Source organism: Anguilla anguilla, chromosome 10 (assembly GCF_013347855.1).
Source record: "Anguilla anguilla isolate fAngAng1 chromosome 10, fAngAng1.pri, whole genome shotgun sequence".
Classification (NCBI taxonomy): domain Eukaryota; kingdom Metazoa; phylum Chordata; class Actinopteri; order Anguilliformes; family Anguillidae; genus Anguilla; species Anguilla anguilla.
In genome coordinates, this window is record NC_049210.1 from 33,217,694 (window position 1) to 33,233,718 (window position 16,025).

Consider the following 16,025-nt stretch of genomic DNA (forward strand, 5'->3'; position numbering starts at 1 on the left):
GGTTGGATTTAAGGTCACCATTAAGGTACGACAAGTTTTTCGAGACAAGATCATTTTTTCCATTTTGAATAAGTGAGTCAGGCAGCACACAGGAAAAATCAGATTTGATGAAATCTGTGCTCTGTTTCAGCAAATGCAAATGTGTTGTGCATCCACACCTGTCTCTACAAATGACAGGCAAATCTGTATATTCATCATGACAAGGTTGAAATAAGGACACAAATCATGTTGCTCAACCAACAGAGCATCAAAACTTTGTTCCAAGCTACAAATATTTCAGCTATAAGCAAAGACAAAAAACCGTAATGAGGAAGGCTGCTGCGATATGCCTCTAAAAAGATTTCATTTAATTTCAGGATGCTTATGGAAAACACATGACAATTTAGCTGTCATTGCTGCTTTTATATCAAGAGCAGTTAGTCACACTTAATTCAAGAAAACAGTGACAAACTTTCACAAAGGATTAATCTGTCACCAAAGACGACAGGATTCTTTGAGTATTTTGTCAGAAAGAGTAATAAAAAAAATCCTTGTTCTGGGTGCATGTTTGCGAGATGGCACAAATGCTTTCATCAATGTTCCTGTAATTCTTTCATGTTACTGTCTGGATACGATCCAGAGACTTTCTATTTCTAGACACAAGTGTTATAACTGCTTAAAAATGCACCAGTATTTTACTTTGGATACTGAGACAGCACATAAATGCCCACTGTGTGGAATAGGTGAGTCAGATATTGCTCAGGAGTAGATAAAAAGTTTTTTTTGGGGGGTTTTTTTGGAGTAGGGGAGGGCAGGGGATTTTTCTGGAATGACATCTTGTTACATTATAGTCTTTTTTTAAGTTTCCTATTTAGTTATAGCAAAAAGGAAAGTAATGAGGGTATGAGAAGCAACAGTTTCTCTTTGGAGACAGCATCAAATATTTTCAAGGGGCCCAGGCAATGGACATTGACAGCGTTGCCAAGCAGCGTTGCCACGCAGCGGCTGTCACTGTCTCTCAGGTAATGAACAACAAAAAAAAAGAAACTCCTGATGTAAAGTCACTTTGCCGGGGCCATCACGTGTGACCAGTACAGCTAATATGCACCGGGGCAAACAATCCGCCAGCATCCGGATTTCTGCAGGAGGAAGGAATATGACACCGCTCTTCCACTAGAAAATCAATCAGCTCACACTCGGCCGGTGGAAATGGAAGGCCTCGCCTCGGCCTTTGTTCCAGAACATCCCATTAACGCTCAACCGGGCTAAGATCTGCCGGCTGAAATGGCCGTGGCACGAGGATGGGATCGGCATCACGCTCCACACGCCGCCGGGTGACTGCACAGTAAAATGTTTACGATTACATCAACTCTCGCAGAGTACATACAGTCCCTGCTGGTCACACACGTACTCTGTTAAAGTTTAATGAACACTGGACATCTTACTGTGTGCTCATACTTTATGGAAGAGAAGAGAAGGCTTCAGCAAGGGTTGAAGATGATCATTCGGTACCAATAAGATACAACTGACATTGACCTTGCCTGTTATGGGCTCAAACCCGACGTCTGTACCTTGTATTCACCATGAAATTCTGGATTTAAATAAACATATTTTTACTAACCATTTGAGTCCCATCCCATCCAATGTGCTGAGTGAGAACAGCATTTATTTTCTAAGCATATCTTTGATATCTTTGGCTATACGCGCCTACAGCAAGTCTATAGACCGAAAAACTTTCACTGTTTTCACTTATTTGCTGTTTTCACTTGCGTTTTCAGTGTCAGAGGTTTCCTCATGTTTTCAAATCCATTTTGTCTGGCGTAGGGTGTGAAGGCCAATACTAAAAGCAGGGAAGAAGATTACTGAGCGAAGTCAGAAATTACTATGCTCAGTTACTTTATTTTACTTTTATTCCAGTTCCAAGGAAAGAGCGCTTACAGTAGAGCTGCAATCTGGACTGAAAGTACACTTGTTAACAAGCATTTATTTTATCGATTACAGAACAGACAAATACAAATCTAAATAAAGATAAGCTTTTCCGTCTAAGAACCAAATTTTGCCACGGTCTTCGAGTACACTTCAATTGGAATTATGATATCTGCTGTGACACTATTTTTTTCTCGATCCTGCCCAACTTATGGTGCACTGACATGCTTGTCTTTTTTCATTCAAAGCAAAGGCAGAGTCAAGACAAAGACTTGATGAAATAAATGGACAATCACACGACTGTAGTACATTCGGCTTCTAAGTACTTCCTAGAGCAGGCCTTTAAATGCCTCCATTGACAAACAACATTCATGCCATCGGCATGTGTACTTAAGCTCTCTAGTGCTGTAAGGGGTGCCCAAGAATTCATGAAACTGACAAACAGACCCGTGATCTCCAGGAGAATCCTAACATCAATAGTCAATCAGCTTGATATACCTGATTTGCATGTGGAATAATTTGTCATTCATAAAGTACACTATTAGGAGAATTAAAGACATGACATGTCTAATGACGTCAAGGCGTTAACTTGCCTCTCGTGTATAATTTCAAACTTCCATGCAAATTGCTGATCGTGAAAATCATATTGACCCCCAAATCTCCTTCTGTTTCTAGTACAATAAATGAACAGAAAAAGGAAAGCGGTACAAGTTTTACCAATTACAAAATAGTGAAGTACTGTAAAGCTGTAATTATCATTAACATTATCATTATTTTGTCTTGTAAAATAATAATATTTTTATATCTGGTTCTAGGAGTGCTAACCAGTCAGTTAAATTTCCATACTAACTAGCTACATCTCAACAAACCCCCAAGCTGAGGTTCCATAGACCAGTACAAGACTACTCGCTTCAATGCTGTAGTATAAATCAGTATAGCATGAGATACTTGGATAAAAAAAACAGACCCGGAGCCATAACTCAAATCATGGTCTTTGAGGGCCAACTGCCAACGAAAAGAAAATAACAAAACCAAAGAGAACTAGTTGTTTGGTTATGTGAAAATCCCAAAACAACAGCCCACCTTAACCCCAACTAACTAAACCTAAATACAGGGGGTGGCATACACTCCAAACCTAGTGTGTCCATACAGACACACCAATCCCACTTGCACGAGTACAGAGGCCTCTGTCTCACCAGTTCCAATGCCTCGGCGTGGCAGATAATGGGATGAGAATGAGGTGATGGCAAAGGGAGACAAATACAGAACTAGCGAAACATACGAGTATGGATTGACACAAAATCAGATACAGTTAGGCAGATACACAGCAGAATGAATGGATTAATGCAAAACACAGGATGTTTTAAATTGGGCTTCGCCCTCTGATTGGTGGAAGGTGGGCAGGGACATAGCAGAATTATAATGATTGATGGCAGGAAAGGCAAATGGTAGCAGTCTGTGGAGAGAGGGAAAGAGAGCGAGAAAGAAGGAGAAAGAGAGAGAGAGTGGGAGAGAGATACAGCAACATGCACAGGGACATAACACTGTGCATTAGCTTATGTGAGGGGAAAAAAGGGAGTTTTTCTTGGCAGTTTCAATTTTAATATTTAATAAGGGCCCCTGCTGATCATCCTGTTTTCTATGTACCCCCTTAATTTTTAAAAAATATTACCAAACTGTTCAAAATGTCCTTACATCTATTTACAACAGGCTAGCTGGTTCTCTGTTTCTGTTTTCTTTTTAAATTTTATTTTATACATCAGCTGGCTGAAAAGAGAAGTCCTTTGATTACGGTATAAATGAAAAGCTATTATGCCACTTTATAATGTATTTCTGAACTATTACATGCTTGATCTCATAATATTGACAGCACTAATAACGATGGCTGTATTGCTTGGATTATCTTCCATTTTGCATACTTAGTTTATCACCTAGGCTGTCACCATAAATAACACAATAATTCAGCAATTCAATAATTCAATTTAAGTTGATTGGTGAGTCCAACACGTTTTCACGTGGTTGTCTTTAAAATGTACACATAAATCAATGTATAAAATGAAGTTCGATACTAGTAATGTGAATTAACTACAGTGGCACAATGGATACTCTGTCGGCTACAATGTCATTAGAACAACCAGTACACTGTTAGCTAATATTACCGTCCTACCTAATAGATTTCGACTTTTCTACACATTGCAATCAAAAGTAGTAGGACAGAGAAATATTAGTTTCAACAGCTGTTTCTTGATCCTCTTCTCGGTAATATACAATGACGAGACACATCGTGTCTGTTTTCTGTTTACAAAAGTTACTCGTGGTGAACTGAGAGGAACGCTTCTATTTTTTATTCACGCAACGGTCTGCGAGTGTCCAAAAATAACTGCTGTTTGACGGGAAACAGTTTTTAATCAAGTGTCAGGTCCACTCTATGAAACCGCTTCTCCCTTGCACATTGCAGACGTGTTGGAGGGACCTCCATGGTCTACAGTTATTCCTCACGAAAGGGCGTCTTGAAACCGCCTGCACCGAATAGCATTTGCTGTTCCGTCATCTCCCCTCCGCTTTTGGTATCCCGGAAGTTCACCGGTAAGAGACGAGTTTTGCAGAACATTTTGTATCAGTGTGAAAGTTGTGTGGCTAAACTGATGTCTGAATGTCTTTAAAGCGGGATGCAGGCGAGTGTGGTTGCTTTACTTGTTGGGGAAATACGAAATCTAGCCAGGAGCTTTGCACGATTCATCCGCTAGCAAACGGGACCCGTCAATTTCAGAATGCAATGTATATTTATACGGCTTAATTCTGTATTTAGACGTTTATTCGGAAATCAAGTCAGTTTAGTTATAATAGGTCAAAAGTATAGGATCTATTTATATTATTTTAAAATATTCTCAATATGCATTGTTAAGTGAATCAAATGCAAAACGTTAGTCGTGCTTTTGTGACAGGAAATAGCTGTTAGCCTCCCAGTACCAGTACATTACTTTTAGAAAAGGTGAGAGTGGGTTGGTGTCGTCAGTACAGTGAACTTTGACTGGAGGGCAGGCAGGCTGTTTTGAGGTCACGTTTGCTAAAAACAAGGCAGAACCGTCACAGTTTCGATATGTTGCGGCGCGTACGAGATAGCATCGTTGGTTCAGATCAGAATACAACACAGACATGTTGGCTATCTGTTTAGTCTCGCACTCGTTCTCCCTCTTCGTCCATGTTGACGCTCGCGTAGGATGCACAGTGGATTCTTCGGGATTGCTGACACAACAGCCACCCTCGTTAGCCGTACTCAAATAGGCCTAGATGTATTTTAGTTATCGTAGGTGTGTAGCTACTCTGTGGTGAAGCACTTAGCTACTGGCTGTGGACAATGCACAATGACATTTGCACTGCCAAACTGAAATGTAAATATTGGACAACTTTATAAGTGCAAATAGTTACTTATTTCTCACGTTTCCCAAGCTATTACATCTGAGAGTCGGTGTCATATCTAACAGTTGTTTATACTTGCCTTTTTTTAGTAATAATATCAGCTAAAGCATTTTGGACAGGCAGGAATTTGGTCATAACCTTTGGGAATAAGGGAATTCTGGGTGATTTGTCCTGTTAAAGCACTGGCTTTACGTTTAGTGACCTGCCCCAGAAATCCAGACTGTGCCCATGCGGATTGTGGCTGGTAGAACAGCAGGGAGGGTTAGAGTGTCAGGGGATGAGCCTGTCTATTTGGGTATTAGCAAGTTCTCTGACCAATCAGCGTATTCCTATAGCTGCGGAGGCCAGCTAGTGGGACTGCAGAGAGAGAGAGAGAGTGTGGAAGCGAGCAAGCAAGCACTGGCTGGGAGCAGCTGCTTTAGAGGGGAACTCATGAATTGACTGAAACTACTGGGAATTTCAAATTGAGTGCAAAGAAAAACAGGTTAAAATGTATGTGGGGGAAAAAAGCTTTTAGAAGCTTAGAACCCCCCCCCCAGATGTTCTTCTTTAAAGTTCCCTTTTTCTCCAAAAGGAAAACTCTTTGTTGACAGTGATACTGAAGTTGAACAAGAAATATCACCCAGAGAACTCCTGAAAAATGCTTGAATCCACATCCTTACCCATAATGCCAGACACCTGATGCACTGCCATATTCTGGTTATGAAGTGTTTCATGTAATAAACTTTCCATTTATTCATTGCTGTAATGCAAAGGTCAGAACAAAATGAATAATATAAATTATTTATTTGGTTAATGAAACATGCCGTCCATTAAAAAATAATTTCCGTTTGTCTACTAAATGATGATTTGAATGTGATTAATCAACAAGCACAGAATCCAGAAGATTGTGGGTTTTTTCCTGGCTCAAAATAGGCCAGAGGTGGTGACTTTGTGCAGCCGCCACTGCAGTCGGTCTGGCTTTGCTGTCGTTGTCAAGTCGACGTGTCGTCTCCCTATATTTAGGTACGTTTAGAAGTTCTGGGTTTCCAAGGGGCCACCACAATGCATTGAGATGTAGGCTATAAAAAACTAAATGCGTGACAATAAAAAGAATTGGATCAATTGAAATATTTATTGAAGGGTTACTTGTTGCAAGTGCTGGGATTGGGAGGAAATATAGCTTATATTGAAGGATTTACACATTGTAAGGGGTCATTCTACAGGAATAATATTTGGAATTGTAATATGTCTTGAAATGTGTTTAAGTTTTGCCACTCAAAACTTTGGGCACAATATTAATTAACCTTATAACTAAATGAATCCACACAAATGCCAGTTTACTCTATTTAAATTATTTTTATACTTTCACTCAAAGAATGCTTACACCATCTATATTTTGTCACTGGTGTTACTACTTGCAGCCAACACAAGATTATAGGCTTTTCGGAATTCCATTTCACAGTTCAGCCTGCCCCAGCAGTGTAGGTTAGTACAGTAGAATCCACTTAATTGCTTAATGGATTGTCACGTAATTTGGGCATTTGCATAGAATTGCCACATCCCAAACCATTTCCCATTCTTTCCATTGTAAAGAGTTTGCTTGTTTGCGTAAACCATTAGTGCATACTTCAGATATTTTCATGAAATTATGTCCAGTTACATTGCATAATGATCTATAAATATATGTTAAAAGTCATATGTGGCATATATAAACCGACAATTGTCCTTTAAAGACACCAAACCGCACAAAAATGCCTCTGCTACAGGGGATCTAGGTCTGAGGTATAAATAGTAACACAAATGTTTTATTGAAGCATGAATTAATGCAATTGAGCCTACAGACAGCCTTTTTGGGTAGAAAATGGACCCAGAGGTTGCCTACATGTAGGCCTAAATATAAATGGACATTCAATGTATTCTTTGAACTATTGTTCTCTTTTGAGTAGCATGCTGCACTATATCTTGGTACATGTTTAGTGAACAACATGATTTTCTAATATAGCTTTATTGTTACATTGTGGTTACTTATTCATATGAGGATTGATTAGAGTTTGGTGCAGAGATAAGTTTCTGGCTATGTTCGTGAGCGAAGAAAAGATTGTGATTCCACACTTGCATAATTCCTATGTAATAATTATTATGTCATCGTCGTCTGGTCTCTGAATGCAGCTCTAATTAGGCTATGTCATAGAGGCTTGTTTCTGTATACGGTTCATAGAGGGTGGTTGCTAAGTACCCAGTTCTTATTTTGTCATAGAGGCTGGTCCCTGTGTACACAGTTTTATTTTTTCAATGAGGCTGGTTTCTGTGTACACTGATCGTAAGAGGCTAGTCCCTGTGTACACAGGATTTAATCCTCGCTATTAATTTCAAGAACTTTGTTAAATAAACCTTTATGCCAAGTTCGAGCAAATCATTTTTGAAAGTCTGTGAGGCCAGAAAATGTTTTCCTTCCTTTTTTTAAGAACATTTGTTCCCATTGGGCTGTATAGCCTAAATGATATAAATGCAATCCCTTGTGTGTGATGGTTTGGTAAAAAGCTGATCTGTCCCTTGAAGCAATAAATGCTTGTTAAGGAAGCTTGATGCCTTGTGGCTTCTGTAACTACTGGAGTTCCTCATACTGGACTACCACCCCCATGGATTCCTTGGTAGTGTAGATGTGGATGAATTTGTCATATACCTTTTAAAGATTCAGATTAATAGTACTAAATTACTGAAGTTGTGAAAGTAGCCCTTCTGAATTAGTTAAATATTAAAATTTAGAAATTTAAAGTTTAAAGTGTGTGCAGGGCCACCTTTAGGGGGGACACAACTGGGTATGTTGTCCTTGGCTCTGGAGGCGAAGGGAGGGGCTGCTGGGGGGAGGGCGGTGGGTGTCCCAGTGGTCTATGAACTTGTGACAAATATTATTGGCCAGGACAGTGAATAATGTAATTTTGGCCCCAGGCCAAGGAATTTGACCCAGCAGCCCTGTGTGTACGTGCTGGCGTGCGTGCGTGCGTGCGTGCGCTTGTGTGTATAATCAAATTAAAGAGAAAGGGGCAAAGCAAATGAAAGGCCGTGATGCTTATCTATAACTATTTAGAATTTCCTATCGCAGCATGAAGAAACAAACGCCTGCCTCCTTCGGTAGAGCACCACGGCAGAATAAACTGTCAGCTAAATGCGCCTCCCTGCTGCATTAGCATGCAGCGCAGTGGGTGAGGCCTGTTCTGCATAATGGCCCGAGACAAGAGGCAGACTGAAGCTGTGCCCATCTCAGTAGTTTAGCGCTGCCCCCTGCTCCTCACGGCTATTCGGCGTCTTATGCAAGATACTTTCCTGTCTGATCCAGTAACTCCAGCGCAATGAGAGTGCAAGTAGCTAGCTCTCTTTGAAGTAGTACTAAAAGGAGCGCATTAAAAGGAGTTCCCGTTTCTTTCATTTCCCAGTTCCATGTATTAAAGTTTAAAGTTGTTTTTTGTTTATTAATAATTGCTGTTATTTACACATTCAGTCTGAAATGTCCATGCCATCCTGAATGGGAAAAGGTGATAAAACAAGCACATAGGCTATTACGTGCTCTGAAGCAACCCTGTTAAATGTGGCTCCAAGTGTTCTTCGTTCCTCCAATTGAAGCCCCATCTACACAAGATCATGTCTCATTAGAATAAGTAACTGACCATCCACTTATTAGGAAAGCACATCCCTGGAGTTTGGCCATACTTATGCCATATCAGAGTGCCGACATAACTGGACTTCTAGTCCTGTAAGGTTATGAGCTTTGCAGTTGACTGGCGAGCACCCCATCATTCAACTTCATGTCATAGGCCACAGATCTTATTGCAGAGATGGAGACGCAGTCAAGCTTTACCATGGCAAGTCCGATTTTGGCTCCTGTTCACACCAGCGGGGTTCTGGCTCCACTGTGTCAAGGGGGTAAATGGGACTGACCCCCTCCTCTCTAGGTTATTGCGACCTTGAGGAGTTTTCTATGGAGAGTTATTAGTCTCAATATTATTGACATGATACATAAATAAGAGTCACAAATGGGTTTCTCTATCCACAAACCAATATCTCTAAACTTGTGTTTTGTAAATTATCATTTAAATGAATGTGCATTTATTTGTGCAAATACATACATATTTGTGAATGCATATTTTCCCTTTTGCACGAATGCCTCATACTTTGTATATGAAAACCAAAAATATGTTTCCAAATTGTGCATGTGTTTTTTTTGGCTTGTGAAGTGTTGAATCTGCATTTCCAGATCAAGAGATACAAGTGCATTCAGTGATGAAAGTTTGTGAGATTCCTTTTTTAAGTTTTTGATTATTTCAAACAGTTTTTTCTCATGCCATTTGTGCACTCCGATCCACACGCAAATCGCTCCTGCTCCAGACACAAATTGCTGGCTGCCTTATTCTCCTTCTGTGGTTGGGGGGCTGCTCAACCTGAAAGCTACTCACGAAATTGTGCACTAGAATAATTGAATACAGCATAGAAAGACATATTTCTATTTTCAGAAAACGCGTCCTATTATCACGAAAAGCATAGCTAGTTTTGGTTTTCCAAAATTTACTTCAAAATGGAGGAAATTGTTCATTTCGATGGGGACTATTTTCAGACTACGTTGGTGCTGTACATTTGTATACATTTGATGCAGTAGTGAATAGGCAAGCCCAAAATAAAACAGAAAAAGCACAATTTTCACTTCAGAAAGTTGTTTTGGTAAAGAGTACATTGTAATGATGACCGAAGAGACATTAGTGTGTGTTTGACTTGTTTTAGTAGTTTTTGGACAACAATAGAGTTCTAACTTTGGGGATATTGGTTAGGCTATATCTGGTGTTGGCTAGACGGACAATAGGCCAACTTGTTTGTAGGATAATTTAATTGTGGCCTAGATTTCGGTCTTTTCCTGGATATCGACTGTAAGAAAAATATGAAATTACGCCGGCCTTATCTTTTAGAGGGTTCCCACACGTCCTGGAAAACCTGAGTTTTTTGATGAAAATGAGAAAATAGCCGAAATGTCTTGGAAAATATTTTTGTGGAGGCCTAATATTATAGGCCAAAATCATAAGTGCCCTTTGGGATTGCAATCTCTCCTGCTCCAGTCCATGATCTCTATCCCACCAGGTGCGCATTAGCAACCTCACGCCCCCCCCCCCCCCCCAAAAAAAAAAAACAGAAAAAAACTCACAAACATACTAGCTAGTCTAACGTATGAAAATATTGGGTGTGACATGTCTCACTGTTTCCTCCTAAACCTATCCGTGCACCAGTTCTGGCTAGAATGCCGAGGTCTACCCAGGCATGGCTTTGTCCGCTTCGAGTCTACCTCTGGTTGGGGAGGGCGGCGGGGGGGAGAGAGAGGGGCGGGCTCTGCGGAGCAGACGGCTGTTTGGCCCATGGCCGCGCTGTCACTTCCTCCCAGATAATTGAAGCCAGATCCCTGTCAGTCCGGATCCCGGTAGACACGGGGTGATTCAGCAGCCGCATCAGGCCTCTGGAAACACGCTCCATATGCGGTGAGGAGAATGACAAACGGTTCTGCCCATGTTAACTAGCACAGATTTGTCAGATTTATTCAGTGGTTGTCGCGACAGGCACCAGGAAGAACTTTTAACTATACCAAGATAAGTTGGAGCATTGTGAAAATAATCATTTTTATTCTTCTTATACTTCATCATCATCATCGTCATCATCATTATTATTTTGCTGAGCAGGTGGCCCTTAATATTATCATATTACCGTATGTAGTATTGGGATGGCAGGTATGCCATCCCGCCAAGTTACAGCTTGGTGGGGCAGCATGCCCCATACCTGTACAGCACAGAGAGTTTGGCACTTTTCAGGGTTTCCTACTGAAATAAACACAATGACCACAGACTCTCATCCCTTTAAAACGTTAATTTCTGTACCTTCTGACCTCCTGTCAACAGACAGAATTCACACACAACGTCACACGTCCGCACAATAAAGGCCCAAATTTACGGGATTTTGTGTTTTTCCCTCCTTCTTCTTTTTGTGATGATGTAATCAGGCAGGAATTTCCCCAGGCCCACAAACAATACGTCTCCCCATTGGACATTTAGCTACACCAGCCAATCAAAACATCATGTACACATGCAAAATGACGTGACACAAAGTTTGAATGAGCACACTGTCAGATGGTAAGATTAAAAAACAGGGCCAAGTTACTTGAAACTATGTGTGAGCTAAGATAGCCAATATTGTTTCCTGTAACTTGGCTCAATTTTGATATCAATACTTAATGGTAGGCTTATATTTGAATGAATGACTTATAGACAGCTGCTTTGTAGGCTATGTGCGAGTAACTTGTCATTTTTGTATGTTGAAAAGGTGTTTTTCATCAGATCAAATTATACAGCTGGATATTTTTCATTCATTTGCTGCATATGCCTCAAAGGGCCCAACAAGAGCGTTCGACTTGAGACTGGAACCGGAAGCCTCACTGTCCTGTAAACAAATGTTCCTGTTATTCAAGAGTCAGACACTGACTATAAAACTGTGCTATAAAAGATTCATAACATTTAATAACAGAAGTAATGTTTGGGGGTGGGGGTGGTGGGGTGGTGGTGGTGTACGCTGTGTTTCAAAGCTGTGGAATCCATCAAAGAAGTATGGCTGTACATTTGTCTCTGAGAGTAGGACTATTGAATCAAAGCATAATCTTGATGAAAGAATTAGCTCCTCTGTGTTCAATTATTGACCTTGAAAGTGTGATGTATGAGGCTTTGGCCTGCGCACGGTTTTCCGATCGCTAAATCTGACTAAAGCCAAACCTGAATGCGCGAGAATTTGTTCCATTAGAAGTGACTGAAAAATTTCTGTAGGGCCGTATTTGTATTTTCTTTTTCAAACGTTCCGTTATATTTCGAACCTTCAGAAGCACAGCGCAGATCTTGGCGGCGTTCTGCCGGCGCCTTCGAGTCCCATTAGAGTCTGAGAAATCGCGTCAGTTTACTGTAGACACAATTAACTTGCGCGCGCAATCTGTTATCCTTTAAGTGTTTGAGGATGTTAAAGCCGTCGAACAAATTGCGTAAGAAGCCTGTGACAGCACGATTGCGGCGCGGTTTAATAGCCTGTTTAATAAGCACGGCTTTTGCTTTTCTGTCTCTCTCCCTAATCACCGATTAACGGGGCAGAGGAAGAGGAGTTGTATATCAAATCCTCTCGTGGATGGCAGTGTGACAGGTGCGATTTCCCGTATTGTGTCTTTATTGTGTCGTTGCAGCTGGTAATGAAGTATCCATTAAGTGCGTAATTAGAGGGGAGTCTCGAGTGTTTTCGTGCTGGAATCGCCCAGAAAATACTTCGGATTGGGAAAAGCATCAGCCGAGCGTAATCAATGTCTTATTCACGCGGAAAGGAGCAGGTCGTAGTCACTGTGCAGGTCGTGTGGTGGTTACTCCCGCGCACACGTTCAAATCATTTCAGTGTGACTTCATTTTAGGCATTAAGTGGCAAGTGTAGCAGATGGATGTGTAATACAACATCTCACTTAGATTTATTTGCACAGAAAATGCATGGAAAAGTTAATATTATTTCTCGTGTTTGCTTAAGAAAATGGTTCAATGAGTACAACACACATTATTGTACATATTGATGAATAACTTTATGTTGTACTCATTTATGCATGTTTTTCAAACACCTGTGTACTGGTTTTCATTACAAGTATGTGATTAAATTCAATCTCCATCAAGAATAACTTTAATTATGGTGCTGTACATATTAGTAGCTACAAATATACTTTTGTTAACGTGCCTTTTTGTAGAGGTAATGCTGAATCAAAATCTTGTAATTCAGTGTACTTTGTGAAATGAAACAACGTGGGGGCAGTCAAATATTACACTCAGGGTGGCTCTCTCTTTGCAGATTATATTATCATAGTAGCTCTGAAGACTTGGTTTGGCATTGTAATGAATGCTCAGAACCTTTTGGAACTGATGAGAACAAGTGACAGAAATATGCATGCATACGCACACACACACACACACACACACATATAGACATACTCTAAGCCACCCAATCAGTTACATTCCTGTCACAATTAGGCACAATATAAAAAAAAAAAACCTTTTCTATATTCTGAGCAGGTTTTTCAGTGGGTGAAATTCCTGATGATCTACGCTCCTGGGCGTGCACCCTGCATACTGATGAGCTCAGTATGAGGCGGGCGGCTGGCGTTCGCCGGCGGTAGGGACAGGGAGGGTGAAACTCGCCGACGGAAAGCGCCGGAACTTGCACGGCGACGTGAGCTCCCGGCGGCCGGGCGGAGGGCGTTTGCTTTTCGAAATGACAAACTCCGGCTGAACCCGAGACTCAGTTTCAGTTCATTAGATTCGCCACGTTTAACTGGATTCGTCAAGTTGCCGAGATTGGTAAAGAAGTACCGCTGCGGGCACGCTTGAGGTGATCTGCCAGAGCCTCCATCGTTGTAGCGCCGAAGCAGTTGTTTAAAAAAAAAAAAGCAAGACAGATGTTTTTTTGGGGTTTTTTTTTTGGGTGTCTGCAGAAGAAAACACTTACGCTATTTTACATAAGGTGTGTGAACAATGTGCAGAGACGCATCTGGTTGACACATTTCCGATGCCAAGCATCTGGTTTATCTTTAACATTTAAAGTTCGGCTGACTGCTCCCAACAAAACTTGCATGAAAACTCATGGCATCATCTTGTCGGTGAACAGCAACATGTAACTTCATCAGCCGAAAAACATTGCTGCATAGCGGGTTGTCCTGAAGAATTGAACGCTTTATTTGTAAGTCACAGTTAAGGACAAATACTGATTGTATCCAGGCTGCAGTCTTTCTTATGCTTCCTATTGATCTATACCATGCAGTGACTCTTTAAAGAAATAACACTGGAATAGTGCCATTGACACGTACATTCTGTGGGCATATCTGATCTCTCCCAATCACTGTGAAGTGCACACACCCCATAAAAGCTCTCTCTGCTCTGCTCCCCTAGTAAATTGATTCTCCAAAATGACCAGTACCATGCCTGGTCTTTGAAATCAGATCACAAAAGGACATTTGATTAAAAAGAACTGAATAGTCTATCATGCCAGGGTGGCCAATGTGAGGGTGTGTGAGTCCAGATAGCAGTATACTTAACACAGTGGTCTGGTGCTACCATTTTCAGGTAAGTAGTTCAAATGGGGGTTTGCAGTTGGCTTTCCATATGATCCCAAAGGTGTCGGGTGGGATTGAGGTCAGGGCTCTGTGGGTTAGGGCTCTGTGCTGGCCAGTCAAGTTCTTCCACAGCGTTCTTGTCAAAACCATTTCTATATGGACCTTGCTGTGTGCCCGGGGCAATTGTCATGCTGAAACAGGAAAGTGTTCTGCAAAAGCCCAAAATAAAAAATAATGCCATGTTTTATATACACCCTTTAAAAAGGCATATCAGTTGTTAAACTAATAAGCACTACTGACAGACAGCCATTAATGTTTAAGTGAATAACCATATGTTCATTAGCACCTCCATTTTATATCAAATGTTAATTTTATGTAGCATTCAATAAGCCCTCTGCCCTCTACATGGCTAACAGATGTTTGTGCTGAAGTAGAGAAATTGCCACAATAATAGCCTTCTTATGTCTAAAGGTCATAAATAACTTGTTTGCTGAACAAAACAAGCAGCTATAACCTTAAGACATCAGCATTAATGTAACTCAAGCAGTTGAATCCACCTGTCAGGGCTCTCATCTAAATGACAAATCCGCGTCAGGTTGAAGAGACGAGAGGGACAGTGGGTCACATGGAAATGTGTTGTTACGGTAACCCTGGGGGCAGGGTCTCATGAGGCTGGACCCTGGAGTCCCAGTTACGCTGCTGTCTGCGTCTCTGCCTGTGTGGATGCTGGAACGTTGGCCTCAGTGAGTGGGAGGGGGCGTAAGACTTGGAGCGAGTGAGTCAGTGGGTGAGTCAGTCAGTCAGTCAGTCTGTCTGTCTGTCTGCCTCCCTTCCCCCCTTTAATGGGATTTCACTGACTGGCTTTCTCTTCGCTGCAGATGACAGGAGAGAGGGGAAAGGGGACGAGTGCTCTCCACCTGGACGAGGAGACCTTCCGCCGGGCCTGCCGGTGTTTTGTCCAGCACTCCCACGCCCTCAATGATGGATGGAGCTGGGAGGAGGTGAAGGTATGCAGTGTCCCTCTCCTCTGCTGCTCGAGGGCCCCATGGCCTGCCCTGGTCACGCACAGTGCCTGGCTACTCCCTTATGAGCACTCCCCTCTGCCTCTGGCTGCATGTAATTAACCCTTTCAAGTGTATCATCGTGTATAAGTGAATAGAATGTTTGTAATTGAGTATTCTAATGCTGATGTCACAATCAGCACTGGTAATTGAAAGCAGTGGAGTTCAAAAACAGTCTTGGAATTTTGAAGAAACATCCTAACAAGACCAGGTCAAAACCTAGTATATGGCTGGACCTCTCCGGCCGACCAATGATGTAACTTCATAACTCGGCCGACCAATGGAGTGGCGTTTGTATGGCTGGCCCCGCTGTTGCGGTCCAGTCAAATAGTGTACTCTTCGAATGGTTAAAAGAGTCCATGGAGATGTCCACCGTTACTCATAACTGCAGAGTTTGCATTTCGTAGTTTTTTGTGGGAGAGATTATTGTCACCCGTTTCATTGTTGGTTGTGTCCCCTTCCAGCTCCTGTGATGTTGTGAGGTTTATTATTTTTGTTAATGTCTAACG

At 41.5% G+C, this 16,025-nt stretch overlaps 1 protein-coding gene across 2 annotated transcripts in view; it reads left to right on the forward strand.

The window, feature by feature from the left end:
- The first annotated feature begins 4,114 nt into the window (after nucleotides 1–4,114).
- Nucleotides 4,115–16,025, forward strand: part of atg10 (ATG10 autophagy related 10 homolog (S. cerevisiae)) — a 35,701-nt gene continuing 23,790 nt past the window's right edge. Inside the window, exons 1-2 of one of the 2 annotated variants that reach the window (XM_035379629.1) lie at nucleotides 4,115–4,491; nucleotides 15,334–15,462. In XM_035379629.1, coding sequence (XP_035235520.1) covers nucleotides 15,334–15,462 — 129 coding nt within the window. In that variant the 5' untranslated portion in view covers nucleotides 4,115–4,491. Of the gene's footprint in view, nucleotides 4,492–4,558; nucleotides 4,581–15,333; nucleotides 15,463–16,025 lie in introns of those variants that run through there. The other variant, XM_035379630.1, reaches the window with a different exon arrangement.